Source organism: Solenopsis invicta, chromosome 1 (genome assembly GCF_016802725.1).
Source record: "Solenopsis invicta isolate M01_SB chromosome 1, UNIL_Sinv_3.0, whole genome shotgun sequence".
NCBI classification, from domain to species: Eukaryota; Metazoa; Arthropoda; class Insecta; order Hymenoptera; family Formicidae; genus Solenopsis; species Solenopsis invicta.
The window spans coordinates 28,390,347-28,412,634 of record NC_052664.1 but is presented as its reverse complement, the minus strand read 5'-3'; the positions used below and the strand labels follow the sequence as shown (position 1 = coordinate 28,412,634).

General features: G+C 33.6%; 1 protein-coding gene across 2 annotated transcripts in view; it reads left to right on the top strand.

Moving 5' to 3' along the window:
- Nucleotides 1-22,288, top strand: part of LOC105203624 — a 336,761-nt gene that overhangs the window by 34,100 nt on the left and 280,373 nt on the right. For both annotated transcript variants that reach the window (XM_039456623.1, XM_026134163.2), the window contains exons 2-3: nucleotides 3,866-8,118; nucleotides 19,867-19,917. In XM_039456623.1, coding sequence (XP_039312557.1) covers nucleotides 4,999-8,118; nucleotides 19,867-19,917 — 3,171 coding nt within the window. In that variant the 5' untranslated portion in view covers nucleotides 3,866-4,998. The remainder of the gene's footprint in view (nucleotides 1-3,865; nucleotides 8,119-19,866; nucleotides 19,918-22,288) is intronic.

Genomic DNA, 22,288 nt, shown 5'->3' with positions numbered 1-22,288 from the left:
TCCGCCGCTGCATACGATAATTGGCGAAATTTGGTCGCTCGCCAATCGCATTGCTTCGAGGATTCAATTAACCTAGGCGAAATTAAGCCTGCTGGAAAAGTCCGGGATCGCGGTCGGCTTTATACTACAATACGAACTTTCGTATTTAGGTCAGAGACCTAGACTGAGGAAAACTTGAAATTAATCGATGCAAGCAGACGCGGGAAAATGCCAACCGTTGAGAGCAGTACCGGGGAGCAGCAAAGTTTCTTAATTATTACCGCTTTTCCTTATTTTGCTTCTACACGTTATTCTTTTTTTAAGAATGGAGCTTAATTCTAAATTGCATAAAACACTATTTTCCAGCGAATTGTTATCCTTATTAACAAAGTTACAAAACTAATTTAAATATAAGAAGAAAATGAAATATAATTAAACATAGAAAATGTGATTTAATCGACGCATACACACATAGTATGTTTTTTATGTATATTATTGGATAGAAATAATATCAAAGAAATTAGTTTGTTATATTTAATATTTATTAACAAAGATTTATTGTCAAAATATAATAATATATGCTGAATTATTATAATTATTTAAATCAAACACACTTTTGCGCTTCTAAATCTGAATCATGTGTAATATGCCAATGCGTCATTAAATCAAATTTATAGATCCCATTAAGTAGTTCGGAGCAGGCAGTTGGGAGTCGGTCGATCGTTTGTATTTCTCCGAGTACACCAATCGTCGACCTGATTTGGCAATTCGATTTGGACATAAAGTTAGCTTTAGAGTTTGTCCATTAATCTTAGCTGTTGATTTGAATCCGGTGAGTGTGATCTATGCACCGTCAACCATTCCTCTGGGATGGAGGATCTCTATTTCAACTCTAGCACGTATATATTTTCGAACTTTCGTTTGTTGCGCGAAGTTACGGAAACTTTTTTTGATAGATAGAGAGCAACATAGAATTTGAATTATTTACGAATATCAAAACAAGAGATATATGTAACGTTTTCGGTAGCGATACGTGACAAGTATGTAAAAAGTTTTTTAATTCATGCATTTTTAAAATATTTTATAAAGTTATACTAGCGTTTATTTATATAAAAATATTTATTTATTTGTTGCATGAATAAAATCAATATTTTTTATTCATTGTTTAATTTTGAGTTGCTATGTAGAAATGGAATTTGTACTTTGTTATATAGAAGAAAAATGTCAAAACAAACGGAAAGTTGAAAATATAGAAACCACGTGAAAAAGCAGTAATTAAAATTATATAATTTTATAATATTTTGTAATATTTTAACATGATGTATACGAATGTAACAATTTATTAAATATGCCCATAAAATATTTTTCCATGTAATTTAAAATAAAATTAATCGAATACAATGACTGAAATATAATATTTCTTATTAACTACAGTAAAAACTGTGGTACGCTATTGTTTTATTATTTTTCGTATGAACCAGTAAATTCAGTAAATTATTACGGTTGAATTGAATCATAAAATCTTATGCATACTTTATACGTAATGTGAAACGATTTGTTTGAATTGCTTTTGCTGACAATGCGTATTATGTATAAGTCGGAGAACAAATCCGCGATTGTTATCGCTAACTAACAAAAACGAGTTCTCGCAGTAATGCCCGAAGTTACAGCAATTCGACATCGTATTGCAAGTGCTCCTAATACTAGATGAGCATTATTCTTGCCCAAATCTCTTCCAACTCACTAAATTTGTATTTACGTACTGATTTATTCAATTATTTTATTTTATAAGTTCTTTGACTCAATGATTAATTAATTATATAAAATTAATCAAACACGTACAAAAAATAAAAAGTTCAAAATGCAAGTTTCTGAATTGAAACAGATCTTGGAATTGAGTAATACCTATTTCTATATCAATTACGTGCATTTTTAGTTCTATAAACTGCCGTGTGCCGGTAATTCGATCAAAAAGTGGCATTATTTATTTCTTGTTATTTACATATTAGTTTAATATTTTATATATTGTATGTTTATATGTGCGTGTGCAACAATATTGATACAAAGCATAATTACATATAATTATAGTATTTTTTGCGAAATAATGTAAAAAGCATTATTTATTTGTATATACTAAAGTTACAAGAGGCAGACGACAATTTTTAAACTTATATGTCAACAAATCAATTCATGGACACTTGATTTTTCATAAGCACAATGTACGTGGTTCTATAGAAATGTTAAGGAACCTTGAAGAAAGAATAGAACTGCAATTTGAGAGCAAGAACACAGATAGGAATCTGATATCTATAGACAGATTCTATTTCACAAACACTTCAATTTTTGATGCACTAGTAACGTGATGAATGTGGGTAAATACACACATGAAGATGCTCTGATGTAAGTGCACGTAATATGTGCTTTATGTATTTGCAAAAGTAGAACGTGGTAGGAATACGCGCGCGAGAAAGAGAGAGAGAGAGAGGGGGAGAGAGAGAGAGAGAGAGAGAGAGAGAGAGAGAGAGAGAGAGAGAGAGAGAGAGCGAGAAGCAGAAACAATAATTTTACATTTACAAATATAACAAATTGTAAAATACGACATTGTTTACTAGATATCTCTTCATTTTGCAAGCTGTTCTTCTTCTCAGACGTATCTAGGGTAATTTTATTGATCTTTACTGGTATACATATTGTATACAGGGAAGTTTGAAAAAAGTCTAAATATGTAATTATATTAAAAGTATGACTCAGTTGTAAGAGAGATAGAAAAAAGGACGAAAAAGGGAAAAAATGCTAAATGCACACGCACACAAAATTATTAATTTAAAAAAAAATTAACATGATTTTTATTACGCACACACGCACGCACGCACACGCACACGCACACGCACACATACACACACACACATATATATTCTTTATGGTTTATTATATCTTTTAGAAAGCCAATAACATTTATTTCTTAAATAACATAATTAAAAGTTTACGTCAAAATCTATTATTTTTGTATTATAGAGATACATTGAAATGTATTAAATTTAAAAAGCTTGATTTATTGTGTATTATTTATTTTGTATATAATAATATTTCTTGAAGAGAAGAAAGGCAATTAAATTGCTCAATCATTATTCAAATGTTTCTCTATTACTCAAGTCAAAATTAATCTCGAAGTACAGAGATGCGAAATATAAACGTAAGAGCTATCTCATCGTTACTTCACTTCTAAAAAGTAATCCTGGTATTAAATATAAAGCGCAAGTTGTACAAGATTGTTGATTATTCAATATAAGTTGACGAGGGTAAAGAAATTTTCAGCACTTTACTGTTACTAATATTTTATCGGTTAACTGCAAGCCGATGAGAACTTTTCATCACCGCTATTTCCTACAGAACTAACTTTCTGGCAGTGAAAGATGGCCTGTTCGTAGAAAATACGATGATCATGAGACGCTTGGGAAATCGAGGAAACAATTTTCTTTTTTCGGAGTAAAATAAATCATAGAATACAATAACGGCGTAATTAGGTTTTTTTCATGTATCATTAAAAAAATTTTGAATTAGATTTTGTATTGAAACTTTGATTAATAGTTAATAGCTATGATCAATTAAAATGTAAATAAAAAAACTAAGTGAAATTATAAACCTTTGATTGATAGTTAAGCAATAATATATTTAAAAAAAAACTTATATTCTGAATTATGATTCGAAAAAACTTTGAATAATTTTTAATGTTAATGAATTAAAGAATATTACTCTCCTTTTTACGTGAAAATAGACAATAATAATTTTAAAACAAGGGAAGTTTACATTGATTATTGAGGGCGAAAATCCACGACGCGGGTGCATCGAAAGACTTTCGGTGCATTTTGAAATTATGTGTTTTCAGATAAATTGGATTGGATGCAAAGTTTGTGCAAAAATATGCGGAAGCTGGAGAGACATGCAAACTTTATTATTAGTGATAACGGGTACATTAATGAAGCGATGCTTTCATGAAGTTGATAGGATCGGGACAATTTCCTCTTTCTTGCCAAGTTAACGGCTAATTGTGATCGAGGTCGTCAACAAACGAAAACAAAAAGTTTGCTTTTAGAAAGTTTCAAGGGAAATCACAAGACAACTCAATCAAAAGATGTACAGTGGAGGACGGATGAAAGATCAAAGCCAGATTATCGTCTTATATAACGTTTGGAAAAATTTACATACAGCCACAGTGTTTTCACTCAATATCAAGATAATCAAAAGTCTACGTTTATAAACATATTAGTAATATATAGCGCAAATATAGACAGAAGCGTATGTATACGATGTCTTAAGCTGCAAAAGGATGAAGATCGTCACTATTGAAAGAACAACCTGTTTCAGACTGCCATCCTGAAAAGTATCTCTTATAACGGACAAAGTGAGATTGAAGAAAAGAGGATAACTCCCGTATGTAACGACATTGTACGAAGTACCAAGTATTTACGGAAGAGTGGAGACACAACAAGAAAGAGAAACGCTTTACCACTACAATCTCGTTTTGTAGAAAGGCAAAGCGAGCGAATCTACTGCAGCAGGAAATATTAATAGATTCGGCGACTCTCTCCCTTTTATCGATTATTTCCTGTTATCCTACTCAGTAAATAACAATATAAATGAACGAATACCATCAATTACCTCATAATTATTATTTTATGAGAGAGGCAAAATAAACTAAAATATATAATTCTTAAAGAATCAATTAATAACTACCTCCCTTCCCTTCTAAGCAATAGACAAATAATTAATTATCTCAAAAAATAAAAATAAGCTAAAAAAAATCAAAAATTTGTCAGAAAATTGGGAACATTGATAAATTAACGTTTACATGTCTCGAGTTGAATTAGCCCAAATAAAAAGACATAAGAATTGCAGTGGCAGCGTTCAAATTAGTGTTTAGATCTTTTTGGCAACGTCGCTCATTAAGTCGTCACAGTGTGTGGATTGGGGCGAATTCTCGGCTACATCGGCGGAAGACCGTCGGTGGGGGCCACCAATATGTCGCAGTCCGGATCAGGTGGACTGAGCGATGCTCAAGGACAGAGCCAAGCTGGACAAACAACGGACAGTCAACAAACAACTTGCCAGAACGGTCGTGTTGAGCCACTTGCTGACACCACGAAGCAGGATCTATCCAACGGTTTCGAAAATCGAACGTTGGATTACGAGAGATTTACCCAAGAAAGGACACAGCATACTTCAGTTACTGGACAAGTTCAGGATCAGCAGCCACAATCGATCTCACATCAACAGCAGCAGCAGCAATCACAACAACAACAAATTGCTCATCCGATAGCGCAGTATCCGTCAGGAAGAAGGCAATCCGTAGGATTACCGGAAGATAAACATCCTTCAACGGGTCAAGTACCACCCCCGCAGTACGGCCAAGACAAATGTAACGCGGACAGGACTCAGCACGTCTCTCAGACCAGCACTCAGACGGTACCAGTGCAAGTGCAACCACAATTTGCACCTGATTATGATCAAAACCAATATCCGCAGATACGAGGACAATTTGAGGTTAGGTCACAGATCTATCCGCAAACGCAATATTCCGATAGAGCTGGTTATGTGACGAGAGACGTCACTTACCGTGACCCGAATCTCTACGGTCAGAGTGGTACGACGAATCCGATATTCACTGGACAAGGTCAATACGTAACGGTTCAACATGGCTCACAGATACCTTCGAAATCCGCCAGTCCGCAGCCACCTTATTATTCGGGTGTAGTGGTGCCACCACCACCGGCTGGTTATGCTCAATTCGGTACTCAGCCACAATATCCTTACAGTCAATATCCGCAAACAGTTATGAACGCCGTACCGTACAATCCGCACTCTGGTATCTACCCGGCTCAGCAATACCCCAGTCAACAATCACCAAATCCGCAGAGGTTTTCGCAAGAAATCGGCCAGTATCAGACGCAACCGATCATTCAGCCGATTGCTCAGAACGTGACCCACGGAATCGCTATCCAGACGGAGCGGCCTTGCCGAGGACCGAAACCGATGGTACCACCTCGTGGCAATTCCAAGATCACCACTCATGATTCTGGACATAGAAAGTCTGCTAGTGTTGACGTGCCTGCATTGCAAAAGGCAAAATATGAACCAAATCCAACTGCTCAACAGGATTCGATTCATCGTAGCGATGGTGCTATTATTATGACGGGCGCGCCAATCGGCCCGGATGGTCCGGATAGAAGATACTTAACTTCGATTAATCAAAATCCTAGAACGAGACAGGATGGTCTATATGTCGATACTAATGGTGATCAATCGGGAAGAGAGAAACTAGTCGACACAATCGCCACCGACTGCAATTTATACGTATCTAGATCGGAGCACAGGAAATCTGTATCGGTCGACGTTACTACTAGCTTCCAAAGACGCAATGATACGATAACTTTTACGTTTCCTGGTGATGGTAATCAAGAGATTATGTCGGGAAGGAAAGCTACAGCTGTGGTAGACGCCAAGAGAATTGAGAATCAGATGTTCCCCGCTGATCAAAGGAGATTGGATGCTAGTTTGCGTGTATCGCCAATGGCGTTTGACACAAGACAAGAAAACAGGAAGAGCATAGGGGCTGATAGAAAACCAGAATGGGGTAATGTGAGTCCGAATCAAAGGAACGTTATTCCACCAGAGAATAGGCGCTCGGATTATTTTGAAGAACATCGAAGATCACCTATGAATTTGGAAAGCAAAAGAATGGAGGATGTAAGGAGGTCGCCTATGCCATTTGTGCCAATTCGCGAAACATCTGTTGATCGCGCCGGACAGAAAAGTCCTTCTTTCATTAATCAAAACTTTGAGAAGACTAGACAGGAATTAGCAATCTGGGCGGAGCAACGTCAACGGCAGGAACACGACAGAAACATTCAAGGTCCGATATTTACGACAAGTCCTCGTTCTCGTAACCCGTCAGAGGAAAGAAGAGACATCAGACCGATTCATCTACCGGATGATCGTAAAGAATCCAGAATGTCTCAATCGGCTTTTCAACCTCTTCCGAATATCAGTCAAAGCACTATAATGGAACAACGCCGACATCTGAGACACGTTAGTGCTGATCTAACGAAACATATGGAATTATCCAGAAAAGATTTCGACGAACAGCCCATTACTGGTTCCGTAGTGAATCTTGGCTCGGTAGTCAGTACAGCTTCGTCACAGAGAGCCAGTCCAAATCTTTGTCATCAATATCCAGCTCTCAGCGAGGCAAAACTGGACACAAAAACCGTGTTGACTGTGGTAACTGATTTTGGCGAGACGACTAATAGCAAGCCAAATGAGCAAATCGATCATATAATTCACAGTCATCGTAAAAGTCACAATAACTCTAACTTGCTCACTCATAGTAAAAGCCAAACAGAGAGCTTACAGAATACATTGGAGAATCAGAGTGAGAAAACAGATTCTCTGAACGCTCAACAGCAACAATTACAAAATCAACAGAGTCTCGATTTAATTTCCGAAAAGCTAAGTCAGTTCGAACGTCAGCAAAGCGACCTTCAAGCAAAGTTGCAATGTCTTCAGAATCAGAACCAAATTCTGGACAAAGTGGCGCAGATTCAACAGAGCGATTTCCAGGCTCGTTTACAAAGTTTGCAAAATCAAGGTCAATTGAATGATAAGACTCATAAGATATCTAGTGATTTTGCACAACTGCCATTGACAAGTGATACCCATCAGGTTCAAGCGAGTCCTCTTTCGAATCATCAAGAACCCTCGTCAGATAAGTCTTGCTCGGCTCATCAACACGGCCTTCATCAGACACTTTTGACTACGTACCCGCAGACCGCCCTTCAGGCTTGCCAATCATCCATGTGTGAGAAACTGACGTCTCGCGGGCAACTCGACGATCCAAATTCCATTCAGATACCGAACATGTCGCAAATGCCGTTACCATGCCTTCCGCAATTCGATCGTGCCGACATGTCGCGTACTTCGTTTTCCCAGTTTCATCGACTTCAGTGCCAGATCGAGGGCCACGAGAATGCTTCAGCGACGAGTGTCAGTCTACCTGCCAGTTCCTTCACTGGTACATTGAAGAAGATACCACCAGAAAAACCACCGCGGACATCTTTGATAATGCAGTCACCAGAAGCTGAGGTAACATTTGAAAAACAAAAATATTTATAGTTGTCTTTATGGTTTTCGTTGATTACTGCAAGTTTTTTTTTTTTCAAACTTTATGTAGAACGCGCATGTATGATTTTTTATGTTTAAATAAGAAAACAATTGCGCGAATTTACATTGATTATTTTATATTAACATTAGCAACAAAGCAAAATTGAGATTTTGTTAATTAAAATTGCAAAGTCAAAATGTAAATAGCAATTCACTTTAACGTCTTGCTTTTGCACTAGTTAGACTCAAAGTCTTTAGACGAATTGTACATCCAGAATGTTGGAGAATACAAGCTCGACTTGCAGCCGAGAAGATTGTGGTGGGTTGATGGCGACGGGTGGTAGAAGATAGAGATCTCCACTTGCAGTTTTTGTCGCGGCAGCCAAGTGGAATAAACTTGTTAGATATCAGACCTGATGTTGTCTTTGAAAACTTCGTTACGAGCTCTATGTACCTTTCGCTCCATTTTCTGTGTCTGGTTTGTAGTCTCAACATTTCTGTCACAATATAAAATTCAACGCACCAGCAGCGTCTAATAGTAACATTACTTGGTCAATCGCAAATATTTTTTGAATGCCAGATTTTCTCATGTTATTAGTGGGATGTACATGTGAAATCGTTTTAAAGGTTTTTAATCCTGCTTGTCGATATAAAAAACAAAGGTTATTTTATTTTTCCAAAAAAAGTTGTTTAAAAATAGCGTAAACAAATCAGCCATGTACCGCGCAATGTTTTAATAATAGTCGTTATTGATACATGATACATGTATCTCTTTGCAAAACTCAAAATATTATTCGTAACTAAATACTTATTGTTATGAACGAAGCTCTCATTGATTGTTACTGTTGAATATTACTTTTCTAAATAATCAATTGGGGAAAAAATATACCTAGAGAACAAATAAATTTTTTTGTGTACAAATGGAAGATAAAAATATTATGATATTATTTTATCCTTTTTTACATCTGGTAGAACATATATGCCCCGACCATTCAAACATTTATATCTTCCATAAAAATAAAGATTGACTTCTCTTTAAGCTCATTTTAAAGATGAAGGATAAGGTTCTATTCTTCATAAAGAAATCAATACTTTTGTAAGTTTTCTTTATCTCATCATATATTCGTAAAATAAGATACAAATGAGAAATACATATGTCTTTCATAAAAAGTAAGGTAGTGAGTTCTTTCTGAATTTATTTTAAAGATCAACGTCTATTTGAAAAATTGAAGGCTATATGAAAACAAATCGTAATTAAATTTTAAAATGGTGAATTTAATGTAGCAAACAAAATGCTAAATTTTGTTGTATTCATATATAAGTTGGTATATTATACAAGTTTTTGAGAGCGCTGAAATGAAAAATCTACAAAAAATTTCAAAATTTAAAATTTAACATAACAAACCAAAGTTCAAAGTTTAAGTTAAATTTGGTTGAAATTTATTTTGATTCACCAACTTAAATTTTAAAATTTTTATCACAGATTCATAATTAACGACTCTAAAAACTTTTAATAAAACGTAAATTAGATGCTATTGTAATTATAACTAGAAAAAAATTAGACACAAAAGGATTAATCTTATAAAAATGGACAAATAATATTGAACAATAACTGTATATTATATTTTTTTTGTTTTTTTATCGTTTGCCTATTATTACATTATTGATATTATTTACATTACATTGTTATATATTTGTATAACGGCACATGTACAATAACAATTATTACTCATCTACACAAATGTGTTTCATTTCAGAATTATATTATATTATTCGGTAACAGATTTAAAGAACCACAGAAATTACATATAAAATTTGGAGAAAATTTAACTTTAACTTTTGAATATACAATGATGAACTTAATTTCTATTATTTAATTATTACCTATTTATTACGTATACCAAGCATTATGATTCCAAGGTTTTAACATGTTTACAACTAGATGCTCATTTTTGTTAGGTAATATTGAGGACGTATGCGTATCCTCAATATTGAGGTATTCTCTCTCTATCGAATTCCTTCCATACCTTCATTTCTGTCTAACATTCCACCTCACCATATTCTCCCTCTACATGTAGGATGTCAGTGCTCCCTGCTTTCGACCAACGAATGGAAATTCTATACGGCTTGATACATTCATCTCTCGACCAAGCTCGATTCCATGAAAGCATCGTTATCGAGGGGTGGGCTTTTCAAAAATCGTTTCTTCCAGGAATTTATTTACACAGGCTCGTTTCATTCGCTGACATATAAATCTGGTTTTACTGTTCGCCGAATAACATTCGTATATCTATATGTTTGTATTTCACTGTATTTTTACAAAATCACGTAAAATTGCATTCAGATACTGAAACATTTATTTAAGAAACATCTGTAAAGACACACATTCATACTTATTTTTTATTCTTTGAAACCGTAAATTAACCGTAAATTAATAATTTTTAAAATAAATAATGAAAGAATAATTATTTCTTTAAATAAAATACAATCAAATTTATATATAAATTATTTCGCATGCGAGATTAAGAAATGTGATAATGGACTTTAACCGCACAAAAGTTGAAACGAGCGAAATTGTCCCGCCACGCCGTAGACATGTACTTTTCAAATTACGGATTAAATTAAGAGGAAAAAGTGTTATGCGCGCATCATGAATTAAATATGAACAGTATAATCTCACATGTCGTGTACATCAATGAAACGACGTTTTAGGAATAAAAACAGTGTTTGAGGTGCTGAAGATGAAAGGACGAAAAATCAACCGAAAACAGACAATAAACTCTCCGAACACTTCGATATACCCTTTATAACGTACTTCCCTTTACAATAGTATTATTTGGGACTTTATAAGCACCTGCGAACTGGCTAACGTGTATTCTCTGTGTTTCTGAGCTCGTGATTAAAAAAAATCGGGGGAAAGTGCAGCGGATTGTTAAATTACATGGGTCTTTAAAATGTGTCGGCCACGTATAACAATTACAGCACTGCGACCGTATTTATATTCCGAACTATCTTTATCCTGTTTCTCAAACAGAGAACATAGGATTGCGGTAAGCGAAAAACTACGCGGCGTGGAATCAAATTGGATTAACACGCTCGATAGATTGCCGGAATTTCTCGAATTTACACAAAAATTTTGAGCTAACGGCAACCCCGATTTATTCTTGCACCATGCGCGACCATTTATTTTATAGAGTTTTCTGACACCCTGAACTTGTGATGCGTGTCACTCGAAATGGACAGAAATTTTGACGGAAGTCAAACTCTGTTCTTGTAGAGACGCGTTTTCGTCATTTTTGCCAGCGCGTGTGTACAATATTCGTAAACTCCTTTCTGTAAAATTTCAGCATAAAATTTTTGTTTCTTTTTGTCGCGCGAACCGATCTTGTTATTGTTTTTGTTTTCGGGTCTCGCAATCGCTACCAATCGATTGCGCGAGCTTTTACAATTCCGTAATTACGTGCTAGCGAAGTTTTTCGCGGAATTTCGAGCATAACTTTTCATCGCACTTAGCGCAGTGCTTATAAATTGAGACAAACGATCTCGTTTATGTGTCATGGGATATTTACAAGGACATCTCTGCAAGAAAGAGAGAGAGAAAAATGAAAATAGAAAAGCATGTTTTTAATTCACGTATCCGTAGCGAAACATTTTAACTGACTATTCATTTTATTCCAATCTCAGATTACAAATTCGAATGTTTCCGTGTACGCGGATTAGCTTGGATTTCTTCCCTGTGCAATTTCACGGACGACCACGCAAATAATTCGCGCCCTCATCGTAATTGATGTGCGATCCGATATTCGCCGCGTCCTTTATTCTCAACCGCTTCCAGCCCTCTCTCGTTATCGTGCTGATTTTATTTTAATACATATGTTTTAGGAACGCGCGCACGCGATCGTAACCGACGCCAATTCTATGAGAAAATATGTCGTGGTTGTTATACTGAAGCTCTCCTCCTTGTAACAATTTCAACGAAAAACTGTCTTTGAAAAACCGCAAAATCTCTCTAAAGTAGGATAAAATATCACAAAAATATCCTAGTTTTCAGTTCATTGTTGTTTTTTTGAACCAGAAAATACGGATCTACGTTAATATACGTACAAAATGCTGGTTAAGCATAAAGTATTACTGGGATGAGAGTTAAGCAGATTTAACGCGACGTATACAATGATGAAGCTTAGCTTACTGTATACCATGATAAAAGAGAAAGTAATGACACTATGAAACATGCGATATCCAAGAATGACTGATAATACCATAATGTATTGCAGAGAGAATTTAAACAATATCACTTTGAGTTTTTGTTCAATAAATTTATTTTTCTCTGAACTTTATTTTTTCAGTAAATAATACATTTTGTTTTTTGGGTTACAGTTGTTTTCCTAAAACGAAATTAAACAAGAAAAAAATATATTGGATTTTATTAAATTACGGATATTTACTAAAAATATTAACTCTACAGTCTTTTTAGTATAACTTTCTGTTTCTAAAATAATTTATTTATTAATGATTAGCGTAATAGAGGAATATAAAATTTATTTTAGTTATCTATTTGTTTAATTTTGAGATTTAAACAAATTTCAATGTATTGTACATTTTTCTTAACAATTCTAGTATTAATTAAAAATATTTATTATGAATCAAGATAATTGCAATTCAAATGCAATCATTACATATATTCTCGCAGAAATTGAATATTATCACCAGTCGAAAATTTAGTCGTAAATATGTAAAACAAATGAGTTGATTTTTGCTTGTATCAATATTATCACAATTAATGAAACTCAATTTAATGTTGTAAAACAATAATGCAAAAGCTATAAAGCAACACATTTGTTTGCTATAAATTGAAAACTCAAATAATGAAGAACTGTAGTAAATTTCAGAATTCTATCATCAGAAAATCACCAAATGTAATATTAATATTATTACTGTTAGTATTACTGTTATAAATTATTATTATTGATATGATTAAAATGTTTCCAGCTATTATACTCGGGCAATAATATAAATCACCGTAAGTTAATTTATTCGTAAATTTAAAAACATACATGCAATTGACGTATTGTTATATTTAACGAATCGCAGATGTTTTACAATCATCACGTTGCGATAAAATAACACATTTTTAGACAGTCATGTATTAATTAACGAAGTGAGCAATAGTTACAATTTGTCGAATTTACCGGCTAATTTATTTTCTGTATACGCTCTTGGGAAATCGACGATATCACCAGAAATGAGTTGCGTAACGAAAACGCTAATTACAATTACGGAACCACAGTCCGAAACAACAGCTTGGCACGTACAATCGTGAGCATCGAGGCACGTAATGGATTAGTCAGGATTAAAATTTGATCAAAACTAGGGTCAAGCCGACTCACGCGAGGATAATTAATCGTTCGTCTATTATCTTTTGTATATAATAACAATCATTATTTTATCGATTGCCTTTCAAAGTTTCTCATTTTCGTTTAATTACTTTTCTTTTATTGCGGAAAGCGAGAATAGCACGTAATTTAGTAATTGTAACATATATTTTAGAGGTAAAATGTTTTCCGTGACAAATTTGAAAATATTTGCGATTAATGAAGCAAATCTATATGTGTAAAACGCGTTGCTGGAAGCTTTCTCATTATTAATTAATAAACACGCTTAGATTAAATTAAACAGACTTTTATTGATACATTAAAACAAAAACGTTTAATGTATTTTGCAAATCCATTTTGTCATTATCACAGATATTTTCATCTGAATAAATTCATTTATTTTAACACGTACGCAATGCACCAAATAAATGGTATTTCATTACACTTTTACGAACAAGTTAAATATATATAAGAATAGTTTGTAATATGGTGCTATTATGTCATTTTTATAGTTCTACGTTGAAACTGATATACATGAAGAGATATAATACTCGAAAACTTTCAAGATGTTACAAAATAGAATTTAGACTTTCTATCCCATTATATAACACATAGAAGAACAGACGAATATTATTCTATTATGTCTACAAACTCTTGCACTCAAAGTTGAAACTGCAGTTAAAAGTTCTTTAGTACTTTTGTTAGTGTAAGCTTCAAATAGAAGACCGATAATTAAACCGATGTGTGGTACGTATGATTCAAAATTTATCGACACTATTGTAATGAGCAAACGAAAGTGTAGAGTTGTAGTTAAATAGTTAAATGACCGCTAAATTTTTTATCTTGACCGCAAATGTATTTTGGCAGACCAACTTTTTTACTATTATGGAAAAGTAGAACGTTTTTATTTTTAAAATATTAAATATATTAAAGTGAAATTATATATCGTTAAAAATACAATTTGCTTATAAGAAAAAAACTTTGTATAGTTTCATTAAGAAAAATATATTCTTGTTTTTCAATACAATAATTTTCAAGAATTGAAAAACCATGAGATATAGAAAATAATATTCTCAAGAATTATAATTTTTAATACTGTTATTATTAAAACAATTATATTGTGCTTTAGATGATTATTATAATACTGACAAAATTGAGATAAAAATGTAATTGTTATTGTTTAAAAGTATTATAATTTTTTGCTGAAATTTATCAATTTCTTTAAAGAAGATTAAATCATGTGAGCAAATTTATTATATATAATATATATATATATATATATAAGTTTTATATATACATATGTAGAAATATTATTTTTTGCTTATATATGAAATAATAATTTAATACAATGTATATTAGTTTTAATTGAATATGAATGTTTGATACTGTTTTTTTTCTCTGAGAATAGACTATAATTATAATTTTATTATCGGTTTAATAACCGAAGTGTAGTTTGGGTTCTGTAAGAATATACATATAATTAATTGGAAATCGATTGGTTTCCTGCCATTATATAATATACGCGTTTAACGATCTTTTCAATTATTATATGAATTTCTATTTTGTTTCAGCAATAAAAGATTAATTTACAAAAAAATTACTATTGTTTATAATATATTATTTTGCAGAATTTTGTGATTTTATACACATATAAATATACACACACATATGATTAAATTATGAAATTAAATCGTATTATCGTTTTGTGTTAATTAACATTTTCGATATAGAAACTATACATTATTAAAATATTTTACTAAAGAGAACAAAATGTGCAGAATGTGCAGAATGTGTGATAGACAACAAATTGCATTAAGCTAAACCTGCTAAACGAATTGATATTAAACAGTATACGAATATGCGTGAACGCATCTCTCTTATCCAGAATCAAATATCATCCGCTTTCTGCAGTTGTCTAAAGCACTCGCTGTAACCGAATAATTATCCGAACGGCACATCGGAGACGTCAGAAGCTTCCTCCGCGAAATGGAATTCCTGTTTCCTTTGTACGTGACCCGCCGATGGATTTTCCAGAGCGTTTGGATACCCAGAATTCTCGTGCCACATTTCATTCTGATTGATTTGTTTTCAATTTGAACGCTCCTGGCGTTGGTTCAAGGCTGAATTAATCCTAGGCACGATATAGCCTAACCAATTCTTGTCTGCCAATTCGGCAGTGAGTTTTGCTTAGGGTTAATATCGAAGAAATATACGCCGGTAGGAATTTGTTAGATAAATCTATCGCCGCTGATGGAATAATTTACATAAAGATTTTAATCATGCTTGTAATATAGAATTGAATTAATGCAGCATCTCTATTAGATAGTATTGTACCAGTAATCAATATCAGTACCAAAATAATATATAGTAATTGTTCAAAATATTTTAAAATGTACAGGGTATCCCGGATTTACCGTGACACCATTAATGCAGATTTCTGAAATTATTTTGAGACGAATATCGAATATTCTAATACCAAAATGTCGAGGCTGCAAATTTTAAATGTGAGAAGGGTTTAAAGTTTGCAGGAAATCAAATTATTTGAAATAGGCAAGATGTATTCAATATCAATATGAAAAATAAGACTCTTATATTTAAAAACACCTTCACTACTGTGCGATGAGCCATATCTGAACGTGCATTTCGAATAGTTTAAATCTTTTAAATCCTTTTCGTTTAAAAACTATTGCATTCAAAAAAAATTTCTTAAAAAATAAAAATATTTAAAGTAATAGAGAGAGATATTTTGAGCGTTGCTGTATCAATACAAATTGAACAAGAATGTCTTCTACGGTCGCAGCTAGGTCTTCGTGCTTGTATTGTTTGTGCGATTTTATATATTTTTCTCAAGTTCAATGAACTGCGCGCCGAATTAATTTTCAGTCATAACACAATTCGAACAAGATTAAGTAATATCACGTATTATTAAATATTAACCCTTTTTTCCCCCAATTTTTTTACAATAATTTCTTTGCAGTTTTTTCAGGGAGGAAAAAGCTTAATATTTAATAATACGAGATATTACTTAATCTTGTTCAATTTAGAATTGTGTTATGACTGAAAATTAATTCGGCGCGCAGTTCATTGAACTTGAGGAAAGTAGGTATATAAAATCACACAAACAATGCAAGCGCGAAGACCTAGCTGCGACCGTAGAAGGTATTCTTGTTCAATTTAAAAATATTTAATTCAATACGTTCAACTAAACGTTGGGTCAATTCAACAATTATTCAGTTGCACAAAAAGATATTGTTCATTCATGTCATTATTTTTTAAAAATTAACAATTAATTAAACCAGCTGAAATACTTAGTTGAACGCATTGAGCTAAATATTTTAATTATTATATATTTAATTATTAACAATTTTGCTGAAATATCTAAAAATTCAATTGCACACTGCAAATCTGAAAATAATTTTGTTAGACTCCATTAAAATAATTATGTAGGGTACTCAAATTTATTGTTAGAATATTAAAACATTTTGTAGCATTTTTCATCATGTTTGAACGTTCCTCATCATTACTTGATGTATCAACAAAATTATTTTCACATCTGTATCCAGCTGAATTTTTAAATACTTTACAAAAACTGTTTTTTTATGGACTGATATTTTGTAACTCTTTATTTTTATACAATAATAACAACATTGTCATTATTGCTTAATTTTACGATTTAATTTACTCACCCTGCAAATTCACGTATCATTTGAATACATCTAATTTATACATTTCTTTTTTATGAAGCATAATTGATATACGATATTCAGATTAAGTTCACTTTTGAACGTGGCGATAAAAAAAGCATTTGGCGCGAAGCTGTCACGTAGTTTGGGACGCGTTCAAATAGAAAATAATTATACGGCATATCAGGTATCGGCAGGTCGACTTAATGCCATTACGAGTTAATAGACCGCGATGCCGATAAATTCGCCGGTAAGCGCCCGTCGAAACTTCTCGCACGAGGCGGAGACTGCGGGCGAGAAGAAAAAGTTCGGTCAACGGAACTCGACGCGAAATGGTGTTTGGCTGCGCGCTCTTTCGTTAGGCGGCCGCGATATTTCGTCGAAGTTCCCTGTCTTATTGTCTGTCTCCTTTTTATTCCTTCCCGCTTTTATTTATTTATTTTTTGTTCCTTCGGCTTTGTGGTGCTTCGACGTGAGTTGCATCTCGACGGTCAAGTGGATGGGAAAAGGAGAACAAAATGGCGAGGATCGTTGGCGAACGAGAGGAAGTTAAAAAAAAAAAAAAAAAACGGCAACTTAAGAAAACTCGGATGATCCGTATTTGCTCGAAACGAATCGAGTCGGTTTAAAATATTTGCGATGTGACGTGAAGTAAATGCAACGAAGAATAGGATAATTACAAATAGGTAACGATGGCCAGTAACACTGTTCAAATTCATCGTTCGTCGATGCGGCGAAGTACATCGAAGCTCGTCAAGCTTGATTATTTCCACTCGAAAATTTCAGCGTGCACTTATTTTCTCATTTTAGAGAATTCAAGACGCGTGAGCTTACGTCGTAATAAGGCAATAAGCAACCGGCGAGCGCAAATTGCCCCAGCCAAATGTTCATCTCGCGTTAGACGCAAGGAAAATTTGAATTTTCCTGGCAATGGCGCGTAATTTTTGCGAAGGAACGGCTAACGCGAGCATCGACCAGGAAGATTCAAATTTTCCTTGCGTCCTAGGACGAGACGAATATTTGGCTGTGTAATTTGCGCTCGTCGGTCGCTTATTACGTGATAAAATGTAAATGACGGTTTAAATTGGGCAGCGGTTCCAAGTGGAAATGTAACCGGGGAAGTGCTCAAGTCCGGTTCCGTCGGCGTCCTCAGTTTACGAGGCAATTTTCGAGATTCAGAGCGCGCAGCAGAATTCGTGAGCGTCGCAGCTATAAAGGCGATGCAGTTGTCGCGGTTTCGCTGACTGCAATTGCGAGGCCGAAGAGTAGGGCCCTGCCGCTAATGCTACATTGGATAGTCACGGCAATTGGACTAATTGCCAAGCGTAATTATCCGGAATTAATCGAGATAAACCGCTTAATTATCACGTCTCGAACAAAGCTCGTTTGTTTCTCAGTATATCTGTTAGCCGATTTTGGCTAAACGAAATGCCCGCTAAATGCACGTTAATTATCGTCCTGGCGTCGAGGCGTCGAAAACTGACAGGGTGAAGTGTCCCGATTTTCCGCCTCGAACGCCGTAGAAAGTTGCAATCCGTTGATATTTAAATGCAAATGTCAGTGTAATCACCTATGTCTAATGCAAATTACGCTCAGGATTTCTTGGAAGAAAAAAAAATGTTTCGAAGTATATAAAAAAAAAAATATTTTCTCGAGCACCAATGTCTTGAATCCATAAATTCGCGCATAATTTTTTTTTTTTAATTAGAGTATATTTTTTTAATAAACTACACACACATACAAATCATAAACACATTTCAGTAAACATCGAAAGTTCTGTGAGGCACCAATATCTTGAATCTATAAATGCGCATATAATTATGTTTTTAATTAGAGCGTGCTTTTTAATAGAACACGCACGCTTACAGATTGTAAACATGTTTAAATAAACATATAGGTATATAAGTCACATTTTTAAAGATTTATATTTTATTCTTTGTTACGTGAAAATAAAGCCATGCAAAAAAAAAAAACTACGAGAATTTCATAAAAATCAAGGTACAAGTGCTTTGTGCTGTTTCAATGGACATCTGTAAAAAAGATGAAACGGTACATTGCGAATACAGCAGCAATCAGTACGAATTAAAATGCATATCGGCTCCGAAAACAGTTTAATCAACATCGGAATATATGGCGAAACGGGATGGCTTAATTAAATCGCCGCGAGATACGTGACTCTGTTTTGGCTGTTTTGTCATTTTGTTGGGATAAGTTCTTAACGTGAGGTTATTTCGCCCGAGTTATTTTGCCGTTTCATGGCCATTGTTCGTAATAACCGTGAGCGCGACGCGAAAGAAGCGACCGTGTTACGGCAAGCCAATTAAGATTTACGAATTTCCAGGAATGATGGGCGTCCACGACGATACAATTCGGGTCGACGCGACGCTTCGCCACGAATTTATTGTTTTATCGTTTGTAGCGTCGTATCAGGCGATGCGATATCGTGCAAAATGGCGCATCCAAAGCGGATTTATTTGCAACCCGGAAATAGCTACGAGTTTGTATTTTGATGGCACGTTTTACGATAATAATTTATCGCGGTCCGTTTCTTCACTTTCCGGACTAAAAGTATCTGTCGATATGGCGATATAAACGATATGGTTTATTGAATTTAATGTCCGTCATTATAAATTTATTGCCATTCCGTTAACGAGAGCTTTCGTCTTTTCTTACAGAGTAATCGCAGCCAACCGGCCATTGGACTGAAACAGACACCGAAGGCGCGGGTGAGTGCTTTTTATATATGCTTTTTGCATTTAATTTGTAATTATTTCTCGCTTGAATCCGTACAAATTGCTATCTACATTTATATTTACTGCATTATTTTTGTCGTGTATATTGTTGTAACATAGTAAATTTTGTTTTATATATGATAATATACTTCGTTAACTTTGTTAATTGTTATCATAATTAAACTCTGCGCTCTTAAGAAAAATTCTATTAAAAATACATTTGGGAACGAAAACGATGGATAAGAAACTGGCTGGCTGTACAGATCATGGAATTTTCTACAGCAATTTTTATATGAAATGAAATTTAAATATGGAAGTTACAGTTGACAAAAATATACTGATTTTACACATGTATGAATAAGTAGTTTAAAAATGACATATACTCAGCTCGACGATGGGCCGTGGTTACACGTTACGTGAAAGCGCAAGCTTAAGTGCAAATTTAATCTTGACTGAACCTTTTTGCGTGACCGATAAAGAAATAGAAAACAGACATTTACCTGCTTGAGACTATTATTGGAAAGACGAAAGTAGAACGCATTTGATGATAGGCAGATTTTAATTTCAGAGTTTGAGAGAGAAATTAAAATAATAGTCTTGCACATTACATGCATTTGAACCTACATTTTTGTAAATTTTATACGTACAATAAATAGAGGAAAGACGGAGGTCGTAAGTGGAGTACGTGTGGGGTAAGATACCGTTTCCTCTCTTCAGTAAATTGTAAATTACGTTAGTTCTTTATGTCCAATGAACTTTTACTTATAGTGATTGCTAAAACTTTATGGCTAGCAGACTAGTATTGATAAGAATTGTATTGCGTAAATTTACTTAGATATTTAAAAAAAATATATTGTAATAGTATTTTACCGCCCCCTTCTTTTCTCTCTCTCTCTCTCTCTCTCTCTCTCTCTTTTAATTGTTTATTGTATATACAATTATATTACTACATTTAATTACTTTTTATTTTTTTACTGAATTTATTACGAAAAACAGTAATATAGGAAAACAAATTTACGTTTATTTATGTTTCAAGTATTTTTTTAACAGTAATATTTTGTTCCATATAACGAAAATTCAATTGCTTCTGCGAAATAACGAAATATTTATTTATACTAACTAAATAATTTTGTTCGGTACATTTTAACTATTTGTTGTTGCAACATAAAACATTTTTCCTAGTATGAATAAGAGAATCTTTTATTATTTTCTCTCAGTTTCTTCCTAACCCTCTCTTCCTCTTGCTATATATAGATTTTTTTTTTGTCCACTACTCTTTTTCTTATGTACTTTTCCACCCTCTCAACTCATCCTCTTCCGTCAGTCAAATGAAAGTCGAAGGACTCGGAAAAAGGGAACGTTGGGAATGCGAACGGTAATGTCGACGGAACGACGTGAAATCGCGCGGTGCAATTTCGTGAGATTGCTCGCTGAGGCAACTTGCCGAGAGGACTATCTTCGTGGAAAAGAGCTTCTTGGGCGCGCGAGGATGTCCGTATTTTTTTCTTCGCGCGATTTCGAGGTGCGTTTTATTCAGAAAGTAAATACGTGATCGTAGAATTTTATGATAGATCAATTGTTAATGTCGTCAATATAGGGGGCCGTTAAGTACAGTAAAAGATTTTAAAAGGTCATTTTTCACACTAATACAAGACGAAAATTTTACCTCATTCATATGTCAGAAACGGCTTAGTTTCAAAAATACAAGATGTCAAAGCTGAGAAAAAAAATTTTTTTTTTCCAAAAATTTTATAAACTATTTAAATTATTTTTATGTCTTTTAAACAAAACATGAAAATAATCAGAGTAATTTAAAATTTTTTTTAAAAAACAAAATTTTTCCTTTATTATATTTATCTCTATTTTTTTACATCTGAATATATTAATTATAATTAATATTATGTATCGATACTGTTATTTCGATTTTTAAGTATATAAAGTATATGGTATAACCGATTGCACTTTACGAGTTTAAATTCATTCATGTTGCATCGTCGCGATTGGTAACTATCGTAGGTTAGAGGCCAAATCCCGTCGACTAATTTGACTAGTTGGTGGGATAAGATTGTGCCCCGGAGGTTGTATGTATACCATCGGCATATATGAGGCGCTTGCGTATGCATATACGCGTACATAGAGATTGTAAAGTGTATGAAATATTAACGGATTTATGCGTATTCATGCAACCTACTCTGCATCTTATTGTTAATTTACAAGACAATTTTCTACAGAAAATTAATAAAATATAATAAAATATATTTAAAAATTTATATATTATTTTATCATAGATTTTTTGTAAACTTTATAATTTATTTAATACTATTTATTTATTACGGTTGCATAGTGTAATATTATTCAGTAATAC